Below are 14,568 nucleotides of genomic sequence, written 5' to 3'. Positions count from 1 at the left end.
GTTAAGGAAGACGTCGGGCAGTATAAAATACGACAAAATAATAATTATAAGTTATATCAAGGGTTCACGAGGGAGGGAGGGAGGGGGAAATGAGGAGCTGATGCCAAAGGCTTAAGTGGAAAGTGAGTATTTTGAGGAGGATGGCAACAAATTTATAAATGTGCTTTACACAAGTGATGTATGTGTGGGTTGTATGAGCCCCCAAGAAAATGGATTTAAAAAAAAAAAAAAAGACCATGGCTACTCTGGACCAAGATCTGAAAAGTGTGCAGCGACCCAAACGCAAGTGGAACCAATCAAGAACATAGGAAGAATGATGGAAAACTGTACTTTTCAAAATGAGGCCTCATTCTTGGGGGTGTGGCAGGGGGTATATGATAATGTGCAGGGAGTCAAGAAGTTATATGAAATGTACATATTAAGAAATACAAACATGTGCTCGCCACAAAAATGAATGACCTCAAATAAGAGCACTAATTTACCATCTTTAAGGCGTGATGTTTGCTCCTCAGAAACATTTCTGTTGAGAAACTGTTTTCAGTCTTTAAAGCGTTTCAAAAGAGAGAAATATCCCTTTAGTTACATGTTTTCTGAAGACTTTTCAGGGATTTGTTATTGGGTAATGAAATGATAATTCAAGAAAGAGCAGCTTCTAAGTTTCTTAAAAATACAGTAATTTTCTTAAGTCAGCACTGCCACCCCATAGAAATCTAGATAGAATTAGGGTTACTGCCTCATCACATCCTCCTCAACTAAAGGTGCCAAATCAGATTGAAGTTATCTATAACACATAGAATCACCTTGTATGAAGTACGGAATGAGAAAAAAAATGATTAGGGCAAAGAATGTACAGATGTGCTTTATACAATTGATGTATGTATATGTATGGACTGTGATAAGAGTTGTATGAGCCCCTAATAAATTGTTAAAAAAAAATAAAGTACGGATTTCCCTTACACTAGCTAGCTTTGTCCTTCTGAAGTTGTCCTTCAGTCTGTTGCTAACTCACATGCAATTAAGTAGCCATGTCTGATAACCTATATCGCTGTAAACTTCACTGTTAAGAGCACATGGAGCTCATGTCATTCCCACAGTGTCAGTGAAAAGTAGTGACCCTGCAAGTCTCAGCAGCTGAGCAGAGCAATGTAGGTTAGCCATTGCTATTAAGAAATTGTAGAGTGACCAAAGAATTGGAGCAAACAAACTGAGCAAAGGTTTTTTAGCAAGGTACAGTGGTAATGAAATGAAGAAGGAAAATTAACTCAAAGGACCCAAGTTAGCATAAAATTCTGACAATATAATTATGGTGGTGATAGAGATTACAAGCTAATGGCTCATACAAGAATAAGCACTGGTTTGTTTCAGAATTAGAATCGAAGGATGTTCATGTATAGTTGCTCTGGAATAAGCAGATATTTAGTGATTTCAGCTGAGTTTTTTAAAAAGGGTTTTAAAAAATCATTTTATTGGGGGCTCATAACAATTCTTATCGCAATCCATACAAACATTGTTTTTTTAAAATCATTTTATTAGGGGCTCATACAACTCCTATCGCAATCCATACATATATCAATTGTGTAAAGCACTTTTGTACATTCATTACCCTCATCATTGTCAAAACATTTGCTCTCCGCTTAAGCCCCTGGCATCAGGTCCTCATTTTTTCACCTCCTTCCCTGCTCCCCCATCCCTCATGAACCACTGATAATTTATGGATCAAGTAGTTTGAATTGCTGGCTACTTAACCACTGTGACACCAGGGCTCCTGAAATCTGGATTAGGTTCCAGAAATCTGCATTTTATACATATAGTTTCAGTGGTTTTCTTCAGGGGCTCAATAATTTGAAACAATGGTTTAGGTGGTTTTTTAAGTAAAGGGAGCACTTGGGAAATATTCACCTCCATCAGAGCTCCATTTTCATTGAGCTCAAGATCACCAGCTGAGAAGTAGGAGAAAATGGATGTTTAAAAGAAAGCCACTATGGAAACTACAGGGGACTGATCAACAATATACAAAAGAAATTCCCAGTATTGAGATTCCATCATCAATTTGCAGTAGCATCAATGGACAGTTACTTCTCCATCTACTCTATCTATAAAAGGTAAACCGTGCCTACCTAGTAAGGTTATCATGGAGCCCTGGTGGCGCTGTCAGTAAGTGCTGCACTACTAAACACACACAAAGTCATCAGTTCAAAGCCACCTATAAGAGAAAGATGAGGTTATCTGCTCCTGTAAAGATTTATAGCCCCAGAAAACCTATACAAGGTCACTATATAGTCACTATGAGTTGCAATGGACTTGGTACCAATGGGTTGTTTTGTGACAATATTATAAAAATTAAATTACATGTGCTAACAAAAGCAATGGTATGTTGGAACTCAAAATGTCAACATTTCTAATAAAAATGTCCAAGGGATGGCCTTGGGAATAGGTGTCTTTCTTTTTTTTTTTTAACATATTATTTAAATTCTATTTTGTTTAACTCGTGTGTGTGCATTAAGCTGGTATTAAAGCCAACCATATTAATACTTTCATACTTAAAAATATTATGAGATAGAAATAATAAACATGGATGTGTTTATACACGTTAAAGAATTCAAATAAATTAAAACACGTGAAAGTTTTATTGGCAAATAATTCACATACCATACAATCCAATAGTTAAAATGTATTTAGAGTTGTATAATCAGCACCACAATCAATTGTAGAACCGTTTCTTCATCTTGTACCCATTATCATTAGTTCCCCATTAGCCACGAACATCCTCTTCCAAAATCATAAGGAATTATTAATCTAGTTACTTTTTCTGAATTACCTATCATGGGTTTCACATAAAGAAAACCATACAACCAAACACTTAAGTAGAAAGCAAATGTTTTGAGAATGATGGCAACAAATGTACAAATGTGCTTGACACAATGGATGAATATACAGATTGTGATAAAGAGTTGTATGAGCCCCCAATAAAATTATTTTTAAAATAAAATAGAAAAAATATATACAAAATATGACAACAAATGCACAGAAAACTCCAATCCAAAAGAAAGGAGACACTAAAATTAAAAATGGGTCAAAGATGAAAGCAAACTATTGTATGTTAAATTTTAACCAAACTATAGCTGCAGTACTCCACTCAAACTCATTGTCTGAGACCAAGATTATTCACATCCCCACTCAATGGTCTGAGGGAACTCAATGAAGGCTTAATCCATATCTGGACTGAACTATGAAAATGGATTTTGGACTTTCACTGTCATCCATAGCCTTGTGCAAACAATGTTCAGAATTTAGGCTCTAATACAATTAATGCCCTCTTCTGATCTTGAATTTTATTATTTATAATCCTTGGATCACAAAGGTTCATGTGCTCTTTACATGTGGACTTAGCTAACAACTCACTTCGATGGCTGCTTGTTTAAAGACAAACCATTAAGACTCCATACTAATTACTCCTGATAGCCAGGTACCATCTGATTTCTTCACCACACTTTGCTATATCACTCATATCTTCAGTGATCACTTCATGAAGGTAGGTATTGAGCATGGCATATCATAAGAACTAATTGTTCTTAGTCACAGGCTTGTGATTAATGCAAGCTCAAAATCCATTCATTCATCCCTGGTCCACTTTAGGTGCAAACATCAGGTTTTTGAGAAATAATTTAAGTAATCTCCATAATTTGGTAATTCTAACGGTATAATTCATCTAACCAGTGGTATAGATTTTAAAGTACTATTAATAAAAGATAAAGATAATATATAGGAAAGCTTTTTAAAATAAAATACATGGGATGTTCACTTACACAGATGAAAAAAACTTAACTGAATACTGATGAAGAAAGCAATGAAGGTTAGACCAGACAAAAATTTCAACCACCGTTACACTAAGGTAAAAATGTGTCTGCAGGACTAAGACATGTCACAAAAAGCATAGAAAATATTAAAATAGCAAGTATATGGAAATCTAAGTTGCCAATTATTGAGAAAATATTAAATTTTTAAATCAATTATGAAACCACAAAAAAAAGGTCAACACTTTTTTTTTTAGGTCAACACTTCAACACAGACAAGTATCCCAAGCATTTGTTTCTTTCACTTTTTATTCTTAATGAAGGTAAGGTGTTTTTCACTTACTGTATATACTCGAGTATAAGCCCACCCAAGTATCAGCCAAGGTATCTAATTTTACCACAAAAACTGCATTAAAAATATACATGAGTATATATGGTAATTGTGATGAAAAAGTATCACCTTTGTCTAAACATCCTCCTATGTCTAATAATGAAGCATTATTCTACCTATGACTGGAGACGTTTGAATTGAATGTAGTACAGTTACAAACACGATTTGCTCCCAGAGAGTATGTGAGACCCAGGTCAGGGCAAACACAGGCTTTCTACTCTCCTTACAGTCTTGGAAACCACAGGAACAGTTGCACTCTGGTCCAACAGGGCAGCTCTGGGTCAGGATAGACTCCATGGCTTGAGTTTCCATTTTGAAGACCTAGTACATGCGGTTCTTAATTTGCCTTATTTTAATGCTAGATAAGGCAGCAAGTGAAGTAGATTGCGATGAAGAATTTGTTGTGAATAGGAAATTGGTTCAGTCATTTCAAACCGAGGGGTAATTTACAGAACATTAAAGCGCAAATAAGAGCTGCCAGTAAATAGAGGACCTAAACTCCAAAATCAAATTAACTGTCCCTGAGTGGATCCTGAGGACAAGGTAGAACTGCCCATTGGGCTTCCCAAACTAACCCTATATGAGAGTAGGAACCTCATCTTTCTCCCACGAAGCAGCTAGTAGTTATAAACTGCTGGCTGTAGAGTTAGCAGTCCAGTGCATAATCATTATGCTAGCGGGGTTTCTGTCTATCTCATTTTTAAATTTGTGAAATCTCCTTTTAACAGCAATTATACATTACTAAATTACTTCCTTTACTATTCCATTTCAAAGCATTTATTACTAACTGCACCATATTTAAGTCATAGTTAGTAGGTCAGAAATCAGGAGGTATGTAGCTAAAATCTAGGAATCCTGACTCTCTGGGAAGGATATAAATAAAAGACCATATGCTATATACAAAATGTTACTATCAATCTTGAACATTAATGTCCCTTGAACTAAGCAGTCCACACAGAAGACTCACCAAACTAGAATCAGTATCATTTAATTCATTTCCTTACTATCTTTTCCCTAATCTAGGTTCAATGGTGAAGAAATATCTGTCTAAAACCAAGTGAAGAAAAGCTAAATCCGTGGAAATACTGAGCTCAGAAACCATACATAAATACTACTAACAAAACTAAAAATGAGAAGAAAAAGACAAGCTGAAGAGTAGGGTGGAAGGCATTCAGGCTAAGAAATATATTGTATGGCAAGATGATGGGTAGGAAAAAAACAATTCTTTCGTGTAACATAAAGCAGGTAAACTCAACTTGAAGTAATTAGTAATTGGGAAAGAAAATGGGTAGGCAACTTGATGAAATCAAAACAACCCCTGGCTATCCAGTATAGTCCTATGGGATCACAACCCTATGGGATGCAGTAAACGACCCTATGGGATGCAGTAAAACTGCACCCTGCGGGCTCCAAGGCCGCCAATACTTAACAGGAGGCAGACTGCCACAACTTTCTTCCCTGAAGCATCTGGTGCATTCAAACTACCACCACCAATTTATTTCTTGGCTAATAGCACTAACAAACAGCACATTAAACACTTTTTCTCAATGTGCCACCAGGGAACTCAAACCAAATTCATAAAGTCAAAAAGAGCATGTGCATTAGACTTGAGATAGAAGAGCACAGGTTTTGTAAATCCAATCTCAGCTCTACCACCCCCCCCCCCTTTGAGTAATAATGAATGAAATCCTTCATCTCTTAATCTGTTTCCCTACCTGTTTAGTAGATGCATAGTATAATGTATATAGATCTACATTAAAGCTTTTTTGTCTAGTACATATTAACTATTAGCATAGAGTAACTTTTAAGGAGCACTCATAAGAAACAATATTAATAAAAAAGCCTTTACTCCACACAACAGTAAATTAAAAAGTATTGCTTCAGGTTCCAGCTCACACATGCACAGGTTTATTCCAAATGAAGCATGTTTAAAAATGTCTCTGCAATCAGTGGGTGACTACCAAGAGGTTCTCTCAACAATACACTTCTCTTAGCATCATAGGATGCCTTTAAAACACAGAAGAATCCATCAAAACAGAGGCTTCCAAGAAGATCCAAAGTGCCATCTTGGTAGATTTGCTAGGACACAGGATGACTACAGGTGCTATTATGAAGTAGTTTTAAGAAATTTAAAAACTCCAATGGAAAGAAAAAGGTTAGGAAAGTTGGGCTGAGGGATGTGAGGGGGATCTGGCTGCAACGATCTGTCACCCCATTGATCGCCAGGGTTGATTCGGCTGATCTGGCTGGCTAGGCAGGTGTACCCTTCCTCCCTCACCGCTCCAGGTGCCTCCCTCTCGGTTGAAGAGAACGACCTTCCCCGATAGAAGGAAGACCGTCCTTCGGTCAAGGGTACACGAGTAGCTGCGCTCCCCTGCTAGAACCTCCAAACAAGTCTCAAGGACCATTTGTAGGAGAACGCAGGGTAGTCAAGCTTCCAAGACTCCAGACACATCCAAATGAGGCGATGCATGTGGCAGTCTGCCTTTCTTTAAAAAAGAAAAGAAAGCTGGGCTGAGGAATTTGTTTCTATCACAAGGCACCTGCTCACTCTTTGAGGGTAGCAAAGGAATCATCATAGCCGAACTTCACTGAGAAACTATACAGCCTTATCTTGCCCTTTCAGCCTTCTTTGTGCTCAAATCTCAAAATCAAAGAACATGAAAGGAGCACACTTTGAGTGCCTTAAGGTTTTGACAGGGTGTAAATCAAATATTGCAGAATTTTGGGGGGAAAGAGATAGGTGGAAGCAACACCTTCAGAAATACGTAAACCCAATGGAGGATATGTTGAGAAACAAGTTTCAGATTGTGACATTTGTGCTTAATTTTTTTTAACATCTTACATTCCTATGCTTTGTAGCAATTATGTTTTACTCACCCTCATATTTATATTATGGCTTATTTCTTTAAATTTATTAACTACTTAATGAGAGTGGTATGGAAAGAGAGAAATGGCATTACACAAAAGGTTTTTTTAAAATATTCAGTATTAAATATGATGCCTAGAATTTGCTTAAAATAATCAGTGGGGCTATGTGTTCACTGAAATATTCTAACTTTTATTATCTTTGCCGTTTTCCATAATGAAATGCTTGAAATTCCTTTTACTTAGTTGATAAGTTTGAAGAGACAACTAGGAACTGGTAGGGGGAAGTGTCTTTTAGCAATAGAATGGATAATATATCTATTCATATATGTTAATTTCAGCAATAGTTTTTAAATTCGTGGAAAATGCTATTGAAAGGAATTTTTCCACAAAAAATTTTTGAAACGCTATTATGTCGTAATCTGATTTAACAAATTCAACCAGTCCTTCCTCTAAACATATTATACTTTTTTAAAGAAAACTTTCATAAGCCAATAATTATATACTAGTGAAGCTATTTTTATATTAAATCAAATGTAAATTGTGTTGTAAAAGGAAACATCAAATTTTTAACATGGAATTTTTATTTACCAAGGAAGATACACTCACATTTTTTATCATTATAAATAATGCTATGCCAACTTTGTGTGGACATGTTTTTCATTTTCCTAGGTATATATATCTAGGCTTGGGAGTTACAGGGGCATATGGTAGTTTTTTGTTTTTTTTTTTAACTTTTGGGGGAATATAAAAATGATGCAGTCACTTTGGGAGTGTAGCAACTCAAATGTCCATAAACACAAAATGTGGGTGTGTCCACACAATGGAACAGTATTCAACCATAAAAAGGAATAACCAAAAGTCCATTGCCATCAAGAAGATTTTGATTCACAGTGACCCTATATAGAATTTCCAAGGCTTTGCAAATCTTTACAAGTGCAGACAGCCTCATCTTTCTCTGAGTGGCCAGTGGGTTTGAACCGTCCATCCTGTGATTAGCAACCCAATGCTTACAGGACAAACACTAATTTTATTCTCTGTATCTGCCAACTAGATTACCAATTCTGTATGTAAGTCATTTTATATTGATGAATAATGAACATACTACAGTATTTTATCTATTCTATTGCTGATAGACACATGTATTGTTTCCAGTTTGGAGCTAATATGAATAAGGCACCTAGAAACATTTTCATTCTCGTAGGTAAATACCTATAGTTGAACTGATGGGTGACAGGTGAGAGATGTGTTTAACTTTATAATAAGTGTAAAACCATTATTCTCCAAAGAGATTGTGATTATTTTATGTGTCCTCCTCAAACGTTCAAGCGATTAGTTACTCCACGTTCTCTAAAAATTAGGTTTGTCAGGCTTTCCCGCTTTGACTATTTTAGTGGTTATAAGTTGGTTTTAATTTAATTTCACTAATGACTAACGATGTTGGACGAATTTTCATGTCTCCTAGGAATTCACAAGAGGCTTCCAAAAGTTTCTGGAAAATGGCATTACCATCTTTTAATTTTATTTTTCTGTGAACTTTTTGAAGCCCCCTTATATACATTGCTACTGAAGTGTCTGCTTAGACCTTTTGCTCAATCAAAGGGAACAAAGAGATTTATCTCTTTATTTTTGATATGTGGGAGTTCTTTAAATATTCTGGAATTGGAAGCTTGTAATACTTTTCTTCTTTGAAGACTTTTTGCCAGTTTAGATCTTTGCATCTACACATAAATTTTAGAATCATTTCATCTATTTCTATTAAACAATAACCCATTGCCATCAAGTCAATGCTGACTCGCAGTGACCCCTCTTTAGGGTTTCTGAGGTGGTACATCTTTCTGAGGGCTGCGTTTGCACTGCAGATCTTGTAGTTAACAGGCCATTGCTTATCCAATGGCACCACCAGAGCTTCTTAAAAAAAGGAATAAATGCTACAACATAGAGGAATCCACACACAAAAGGTAACACATTCAGTATTCTATGATTCCATTTATATGAAAAGTCCACAACCAGCAAATCCACAGAGGCACAAAGTAGATTAGTGGTTGTCAAGGGGCTGGGAGTGGGGAGGTGGAGAGTGACTGCTTAATGGGTATGGGGTTTCTTTTGGGAGTGATGCAACTATTTGAAATTAGATAGTGAGGTTTGCAAAACCTTGTGACTTTACTAAAAACCACTCAGCTACTTTAAAAGGATTTGATTTAATATGTGTATATCTCAATAAAAGATAAAATATTTAGGAATAGACTATTGCACTTGAAATACTTCCTATATACAAGATATGGTCAACAAAAGGAGATAATTAGTTTACATTGTAATTATCCCAAAAGCGATGTGCAGGGATATACAATAGTCAAAAAGGTTTTTTTAATACTTCCAAATAGAAGATCCTTTTGGAGGATAGTGATAGTAAGCTTTCAAATTGAAACAACAAGACTGTACAACAAACTCAGATTCCATATACAAAGGTATGGGCGCAAAGGAAATATGGAGAGCGACCTTCAGAGGGCTCCCCTTTACTGAGCTTTCAAAGCAACTTTTCAAGCCAAGGATGAAAATCAACCCCATCATTTCACATGTGCCTTTATTTGCCATACTTCACAGCAAAAACTGTTTCCAAATATCAAATATAACCTTTAATGATAAAAACCTGTCAATATTAAGAATTTTCAAAAGATTAAGTGTGACACTGGTTTTAGAATTTAAAAGGGTGTGCGCACAATGGAATAAAGAATAAACTCCAAAAGAACTTAATTTGCAAAAAACACTATTGTGCATGACAATTGTCCCTTTAACCTGATTTCTTTTAAGTCTGTGTCATTATAAAATTCCAAAACGTGCAAATAGAGGAAACATTTTTCCTTGAGCAAAAGGAATGTGTTGCAAAGCCCAAGCTGCTTATTAGCAAGAAGGCTCCACTTTTTATCCTGCACTTGAAATCTCGCAACCTAGCTTAGCAAACCCCTATGATCGATTTGTCCCTACACTAATCAGTCTGTGTCCTTTTCGTAGTCACTTGCTCATGCTGTTTCATAACTGAATGCCTCGTCCATATTCATTAAAAAGCAAAAAAAAAGTCACTTCTTCATGAAACCTGCCTTCATCTGAGAAGAGATTTCTTTCACTACTATAAACGCCTAGCACTTGCTTGCACCATTGACTAGCACATTTTACTTTGTACTCCATCTGAAAGCATTATATTTTCTGTTGACTACAAGCTCCTGGAGGTTAGGGCAGATTCCCCAACATCATTGGTTCCCCACATTGCCTGGTACAAGGCAGATACTTAATATTCAAAAGAAATTATGTACTTAGCCAATTGCCTTTCACTTCTAAAAACAGAACTGTAATAAGTAGGCAGATCTCAGAAGTGTAGGCTCCCATAGACATTGAATAACCAATTCTAACTCTGGAAGAAATTCTGGCCATGCTGTACAGTCACTAGGATGTAAAGGAAAAAAATGACATTATTCAAATGCTTCCTAGAACTGCTCCAGCTACAAGCACATTTGAGAGAATTGGGGCAATTTGACAGAACTTTCTAAGTCAAGGAAAATCATCCTGCTGCCCTTTTCCAGGCAAGCTCGAAAGAAACTGGCACTTCTGACACTGCACTCTCCCTCAGGCTGAGAAGATTCGGAGCAGAGCAAGGGTGACGAACCTCTACGAAATAGGTTCTCTAACAGCAGGCAGCATCAGCACCTAGACCCCACTGGAACCTGAACTGATCATGGTAGCCCCAGAGAACCCCTCAACAACCACCTGGTTACCAAATATCCATCTTGATCATAATCACTGTCTAAACCTCCATACTCCACTTCAGCTAAACCTAATAATGAAGTCACCATCATCCCCATCACCGACCCTCTGCCCCCATACCCAAAAGCTTAAGGGAAAATTAGATTTATAAATGAGTAACAATTCATTTTTAATCCAAAGATTGCTATAAATTAAATGTCAGTTGGAAACCAACTAACTCTAAAGTAGTCAGATAAAAAAATTAACATAATCAAATAGGTAAATTGTTTAGTATAAATCTCCGTAAGGTAAAAGAAATTACAGTTGTTAGTAACAGTTAATTTCCTTCTGGTTTGTGTAAACTCACGGCTAGCTCTTTTAAATAAGTTCTTAAAACAACAGTTAATTTACATAGAACGTGCCTCTTAAGGAACATGATTACATATAATGGAGAAAATAGGAGTTTGGATTGATCTTAGTTGGGGAAGACAACCAACCATAAATTAACTGCTCAGATTAAAATACTACTTCTGTACTCTGGACTCTAAATATCTCTTGAACTTTACCACCTTGAATGTGGAAATTTGGAGATAAAAGTATGCTGCAGAAATCCAAATTGAAACGGTCCTTCAAAACAAGCAAATAATATTCTAAACTTTGACATTCACTTCAGATATTAACAGAAAGGTTTAAACTATATTACACCAAAAAACGCCTTGTCATAATGCAGCGGTTAACTAACCACTAAAACCAGCAATGACTGATGAAGAGGGGACTTGAGAGGAAGGCAAGATCTCAAAACAATTAAAATATGATAAGCAAGTCAGCAAGGTCTGCTAACCTATAGCAACATTCACTTAAGAAATCTACAAGCAAAAGGATAATGGGCAACATATATACAAGTGTGCTTGACACAATGGATGTATGGATTGTCATAAGAGCTGAGTCCCCAATAAAATGATTTTTTAAATCTACAAGCCTGCAGTTGTCAATTTCAATTCCTTTTAAAAACCAAATGAGCTCAATACCAATGACTAAAGAGTGGAACAAATATACAAGTACCAAAAACTCTTCCAAATTCTTTCAAGATTTTACAATTTAAAATCACATTCTGAAAACGCATTAATTTCATGCTTCTCAAAACCGTTTATATGCTTCTTATAAATTCCCTTCCGTGATGGTTACAAATAATGCATAATTCAAAGAGTGCTTAAGCTGATGTAACATTTTACCGAACATATGACAGGAATGAAAGAATAAAACAAGCAGAGGCGCAGCACAGTAAATGAAAACTGATAACCAAAAAGCTGTTCTGTGCAGGGAGGGTAGGACTGGGCTGGGATTGGCAGGAGGGAAATTTTTAGGGATCCCCAAGACAAATGATGCCTTAAATCGGATCGGTGCCTTTAACATTTACAAGGGCATGTTTGAAAAGGTACTTTTAACCTTTGGACAACCAAAGCTACCTACCTTACAGCATTGCTGCCTGTGTTTGTGTTGATGCTACAGTTTAAACCCCGAACATAATTCACACTATACCTTTTCCTAATGAACCGCTGCAAAAATGGAAAGGCTTCCCTTCTCTAAGTAAAGCTTACCTTATTTCTCACTTGTTTAAAGTTTCGGTTTAGCTTTTCGTCTATTACAGAAAACATCCCTTGTGGGACGTTGTAAAGGGCAGGCCCTCCTGTCAAGCCAGAAGGCTCAAACACAAAGACACTGAGCTAACCAAGTGCTGTAATTCTTCCAAACTGAGCCTCCACACCCCCTCCACCCTTCCCCCCAACAGATATGTCTATTAAATCAGTGTCTGTTCTCCCCCTCGCACAACAAAGAGAACTTCTCACCGCATGAAATTGCCGCTGAATGGACACCAGAAAGCAGGATTTGCATAATTCCTTCCAACGAAACCCGGTCGGGAAGGAGGGGATGAGGGCCCCAAGCGACCGGCTAGAATCTCCCACATTCTGCTGGGGAAGACCTGGTTCCCGAGCTGAAGGCCCACGGGGCGGAGGGCACTGGAATTCGGGGCCTCCCCGAGGACTGGGCGTGGGGGAACGGAGGGCGCCGAGGGAGCGTGTGCCCCACATCCGCAGCACGGAAGCAAAGAGTGGGGAATAACAATGCTGGAGGACAGGCGAGTCAGACACAAGGGGGGATCGGGGCTGGGGGGGGGGGCGGCGGGCGGAGCGGAGACACCACACGGGCCACTTACTTTTCGGAGGGGGGTTAAATATATGAGTTAAGCCCTTATGGTCCCGCCGGCCGCCGCACAGAGGGAAACGGGACCTTGGGAGAGAAAAACAGACAAAACACACAGTGTGAGAGGCGCAGCCCGGCCGCCGGGCCCCTCCCGGGGCGCCCCTGTCCGCACTCCCTCCTGCCCCCCCGGGGGCGAGGGGGGAAGCCACCCGAGAGCGGCCCAGGCGGCGGGGGGCAGGCGAGGATCTCGGAGGCCGCGGCTCCGGCAAGCCCCCCCGGAGAAGACAAGAGCGACCCCCGCTCCGACTCCGCGGACGGCCCCGAACCCCCGGCTTCCCGTCCGCCCCGCAGCGCACTCCGCGCACTCCGATACACACACACACCAACCCGTGCGTCCAGGAGGCACTCCCCCGCCGCCGCCGCCGCCCGCTGAGGAAGTGCAGCCGCTGCCCCCCGCGGCCATGACACCCCACTTGGCTCGCTCAGGCGGACCCGGGGCCTGTGACAGCTCCCGCTCCCTCCGCCCCCATCTCCACCTCACGCCTCGCACACGCCGGAGCGCCGGACGCCCGCCCACAGCCGCGGCGCGTGCACGCGGGGAAGGGCGCGCGCGTGCCGCCGCGCGTGGGGGAGGGGCGGCGCGGGACGGGAGAGGGGTGGGGGGGGGGACAGAGAGGAGACGGCGGCGGGAGACCAGGTGGGGGCGGCCCCCGGCGCCCCCGCCCCTCGCGCCACCCCGGGTGCAGCGCAGGGCTCGGCGGAACTGGCGGCGCTCGCGCGGGTCTCCACAATAAACCTGCGGCGCCGCCGGGACGCCGGCCGGGGAGGAGGGGCCGGCGCTCCCGCCCGAGCTCGTCGAGGGGAGGGCGCGCGGAGAGGAGGGGCCGGCGCGCGCCCGGGCGCCGAGGGGGGGGGGAGCCCCCGGGAGGTCGCGCGCCGCTCGCACTCCAGGGGGTGGGGGAGGGGGACGCCGAGCCCCAGAGGGCGTGCGGGCCGGAGGAGTAAATCCCTCCGCCCCGGCTCCCTCCCTGGTCCGGGGCGGCCCGCGGCGCGGCGACCCGAGGGCCGGAGGCGGCCGGAGGACGGTCTCACCTACACAGTGAAGGAGCTTGTGGCGCCACGAATCCAGTTCCTGCCGAAAGCCGCGTCTCTCAACGGAGCATTGCTGCCGCCTACACACCCTCGCCATCTTCTGCCGCCCGCCCGGCCCTGCCTCCGCCGCGGCCCCGCGCACGCCCAGCCGCGTCGCCCGGGGCCGCGCACGCACCCGCGGCCTGGGCGTCGCGCCTCCCGCCGGGGGCGGTGCGGGGGCAGGGCCAGCCTCACCTCGCGGCGGCCCCGGCGTGGCCCCGGGGGCGACCTGGGCCTGCGCGCCCGCGCCGCACGCACCCCGCCGCCGCCGCCGCCGCCGCGCCTCGGTCCCGCGGGTGCGGGCCACGCGCGCCGGCCCTGCGACCGCCCCGGGAGGCGCCATCCCACGGCCCGAGCTCGTCCGCTCCGGCCCCACGCCGTCCCACCGCCCGAAGCCCACGGCTGCCTCCTCCTTTCCCGGGTGGTTTTGTTTTGAATGCCGCC

At 41.6% G+C, this 14,568-nt stretch overlaps 1 protein-coding gene across 12 annotated transcripts in view; it reads right to left on the bottom strand.

Moving 5' to 3' along the window:
• LCOR (ligand dependent nuclear receptor corepressor) overlaps window positions 1–14,213 on the bottom strand; it is a 100,680-nt gene extending 86,467 nt beyond the window's left edge. For 3 of the 12 annotated variants that reach the window (XM_075533673.1, XM_075533681.1, XM_075533676.1), the window contains exons 1-2: window positions 14,086–14,213; window positions 13,007–13,080 (exon numbers count right to left, since the gene is read on the bottom strand). Coding sequence is in view for 3 of the 12 variants with exons in the window: in XM_075533671.1 (XP_075389786.1) it covers window positions 14,086–14,182 (97 nt within the window). In the remaining 9 variants the exon portion in view is untranslated. Of the gene's footprint in view, window positions 1–12,638; window positions 12,933–13,006; window positions 13,081–13,380; window positions 13,489–14,085 lie in introns of those variants that run through there. The other 9 variants (XM_075533677.1, XM_075533680.1, XM_075533671.1 and 6 more) reach the window with 7 other exon arrangements.
• Window positions 14,214–14,568: the final 355 nt, after the last annotated feature.

This window comes from Tenrec ecaudatus, chromosome 16, assembly GCF_050624435.1.
Source record: "Tenrec ecaudatus isolate mTenEca1 chromosome 16, mTenEca1.hap1, whole genome shotgun sequence".
Taxonomy (NCBI): Eukaryota; Metazoa; Chordata; class Mammalia; order Afrosoricida; family Tenrecidae; genus Tenrec; species Tenrec ecaudatus.
Note: the sequence above shows the minus strand (reverse complement) of the source record. Positions and strands in the feature narration are given on the sequence as shown.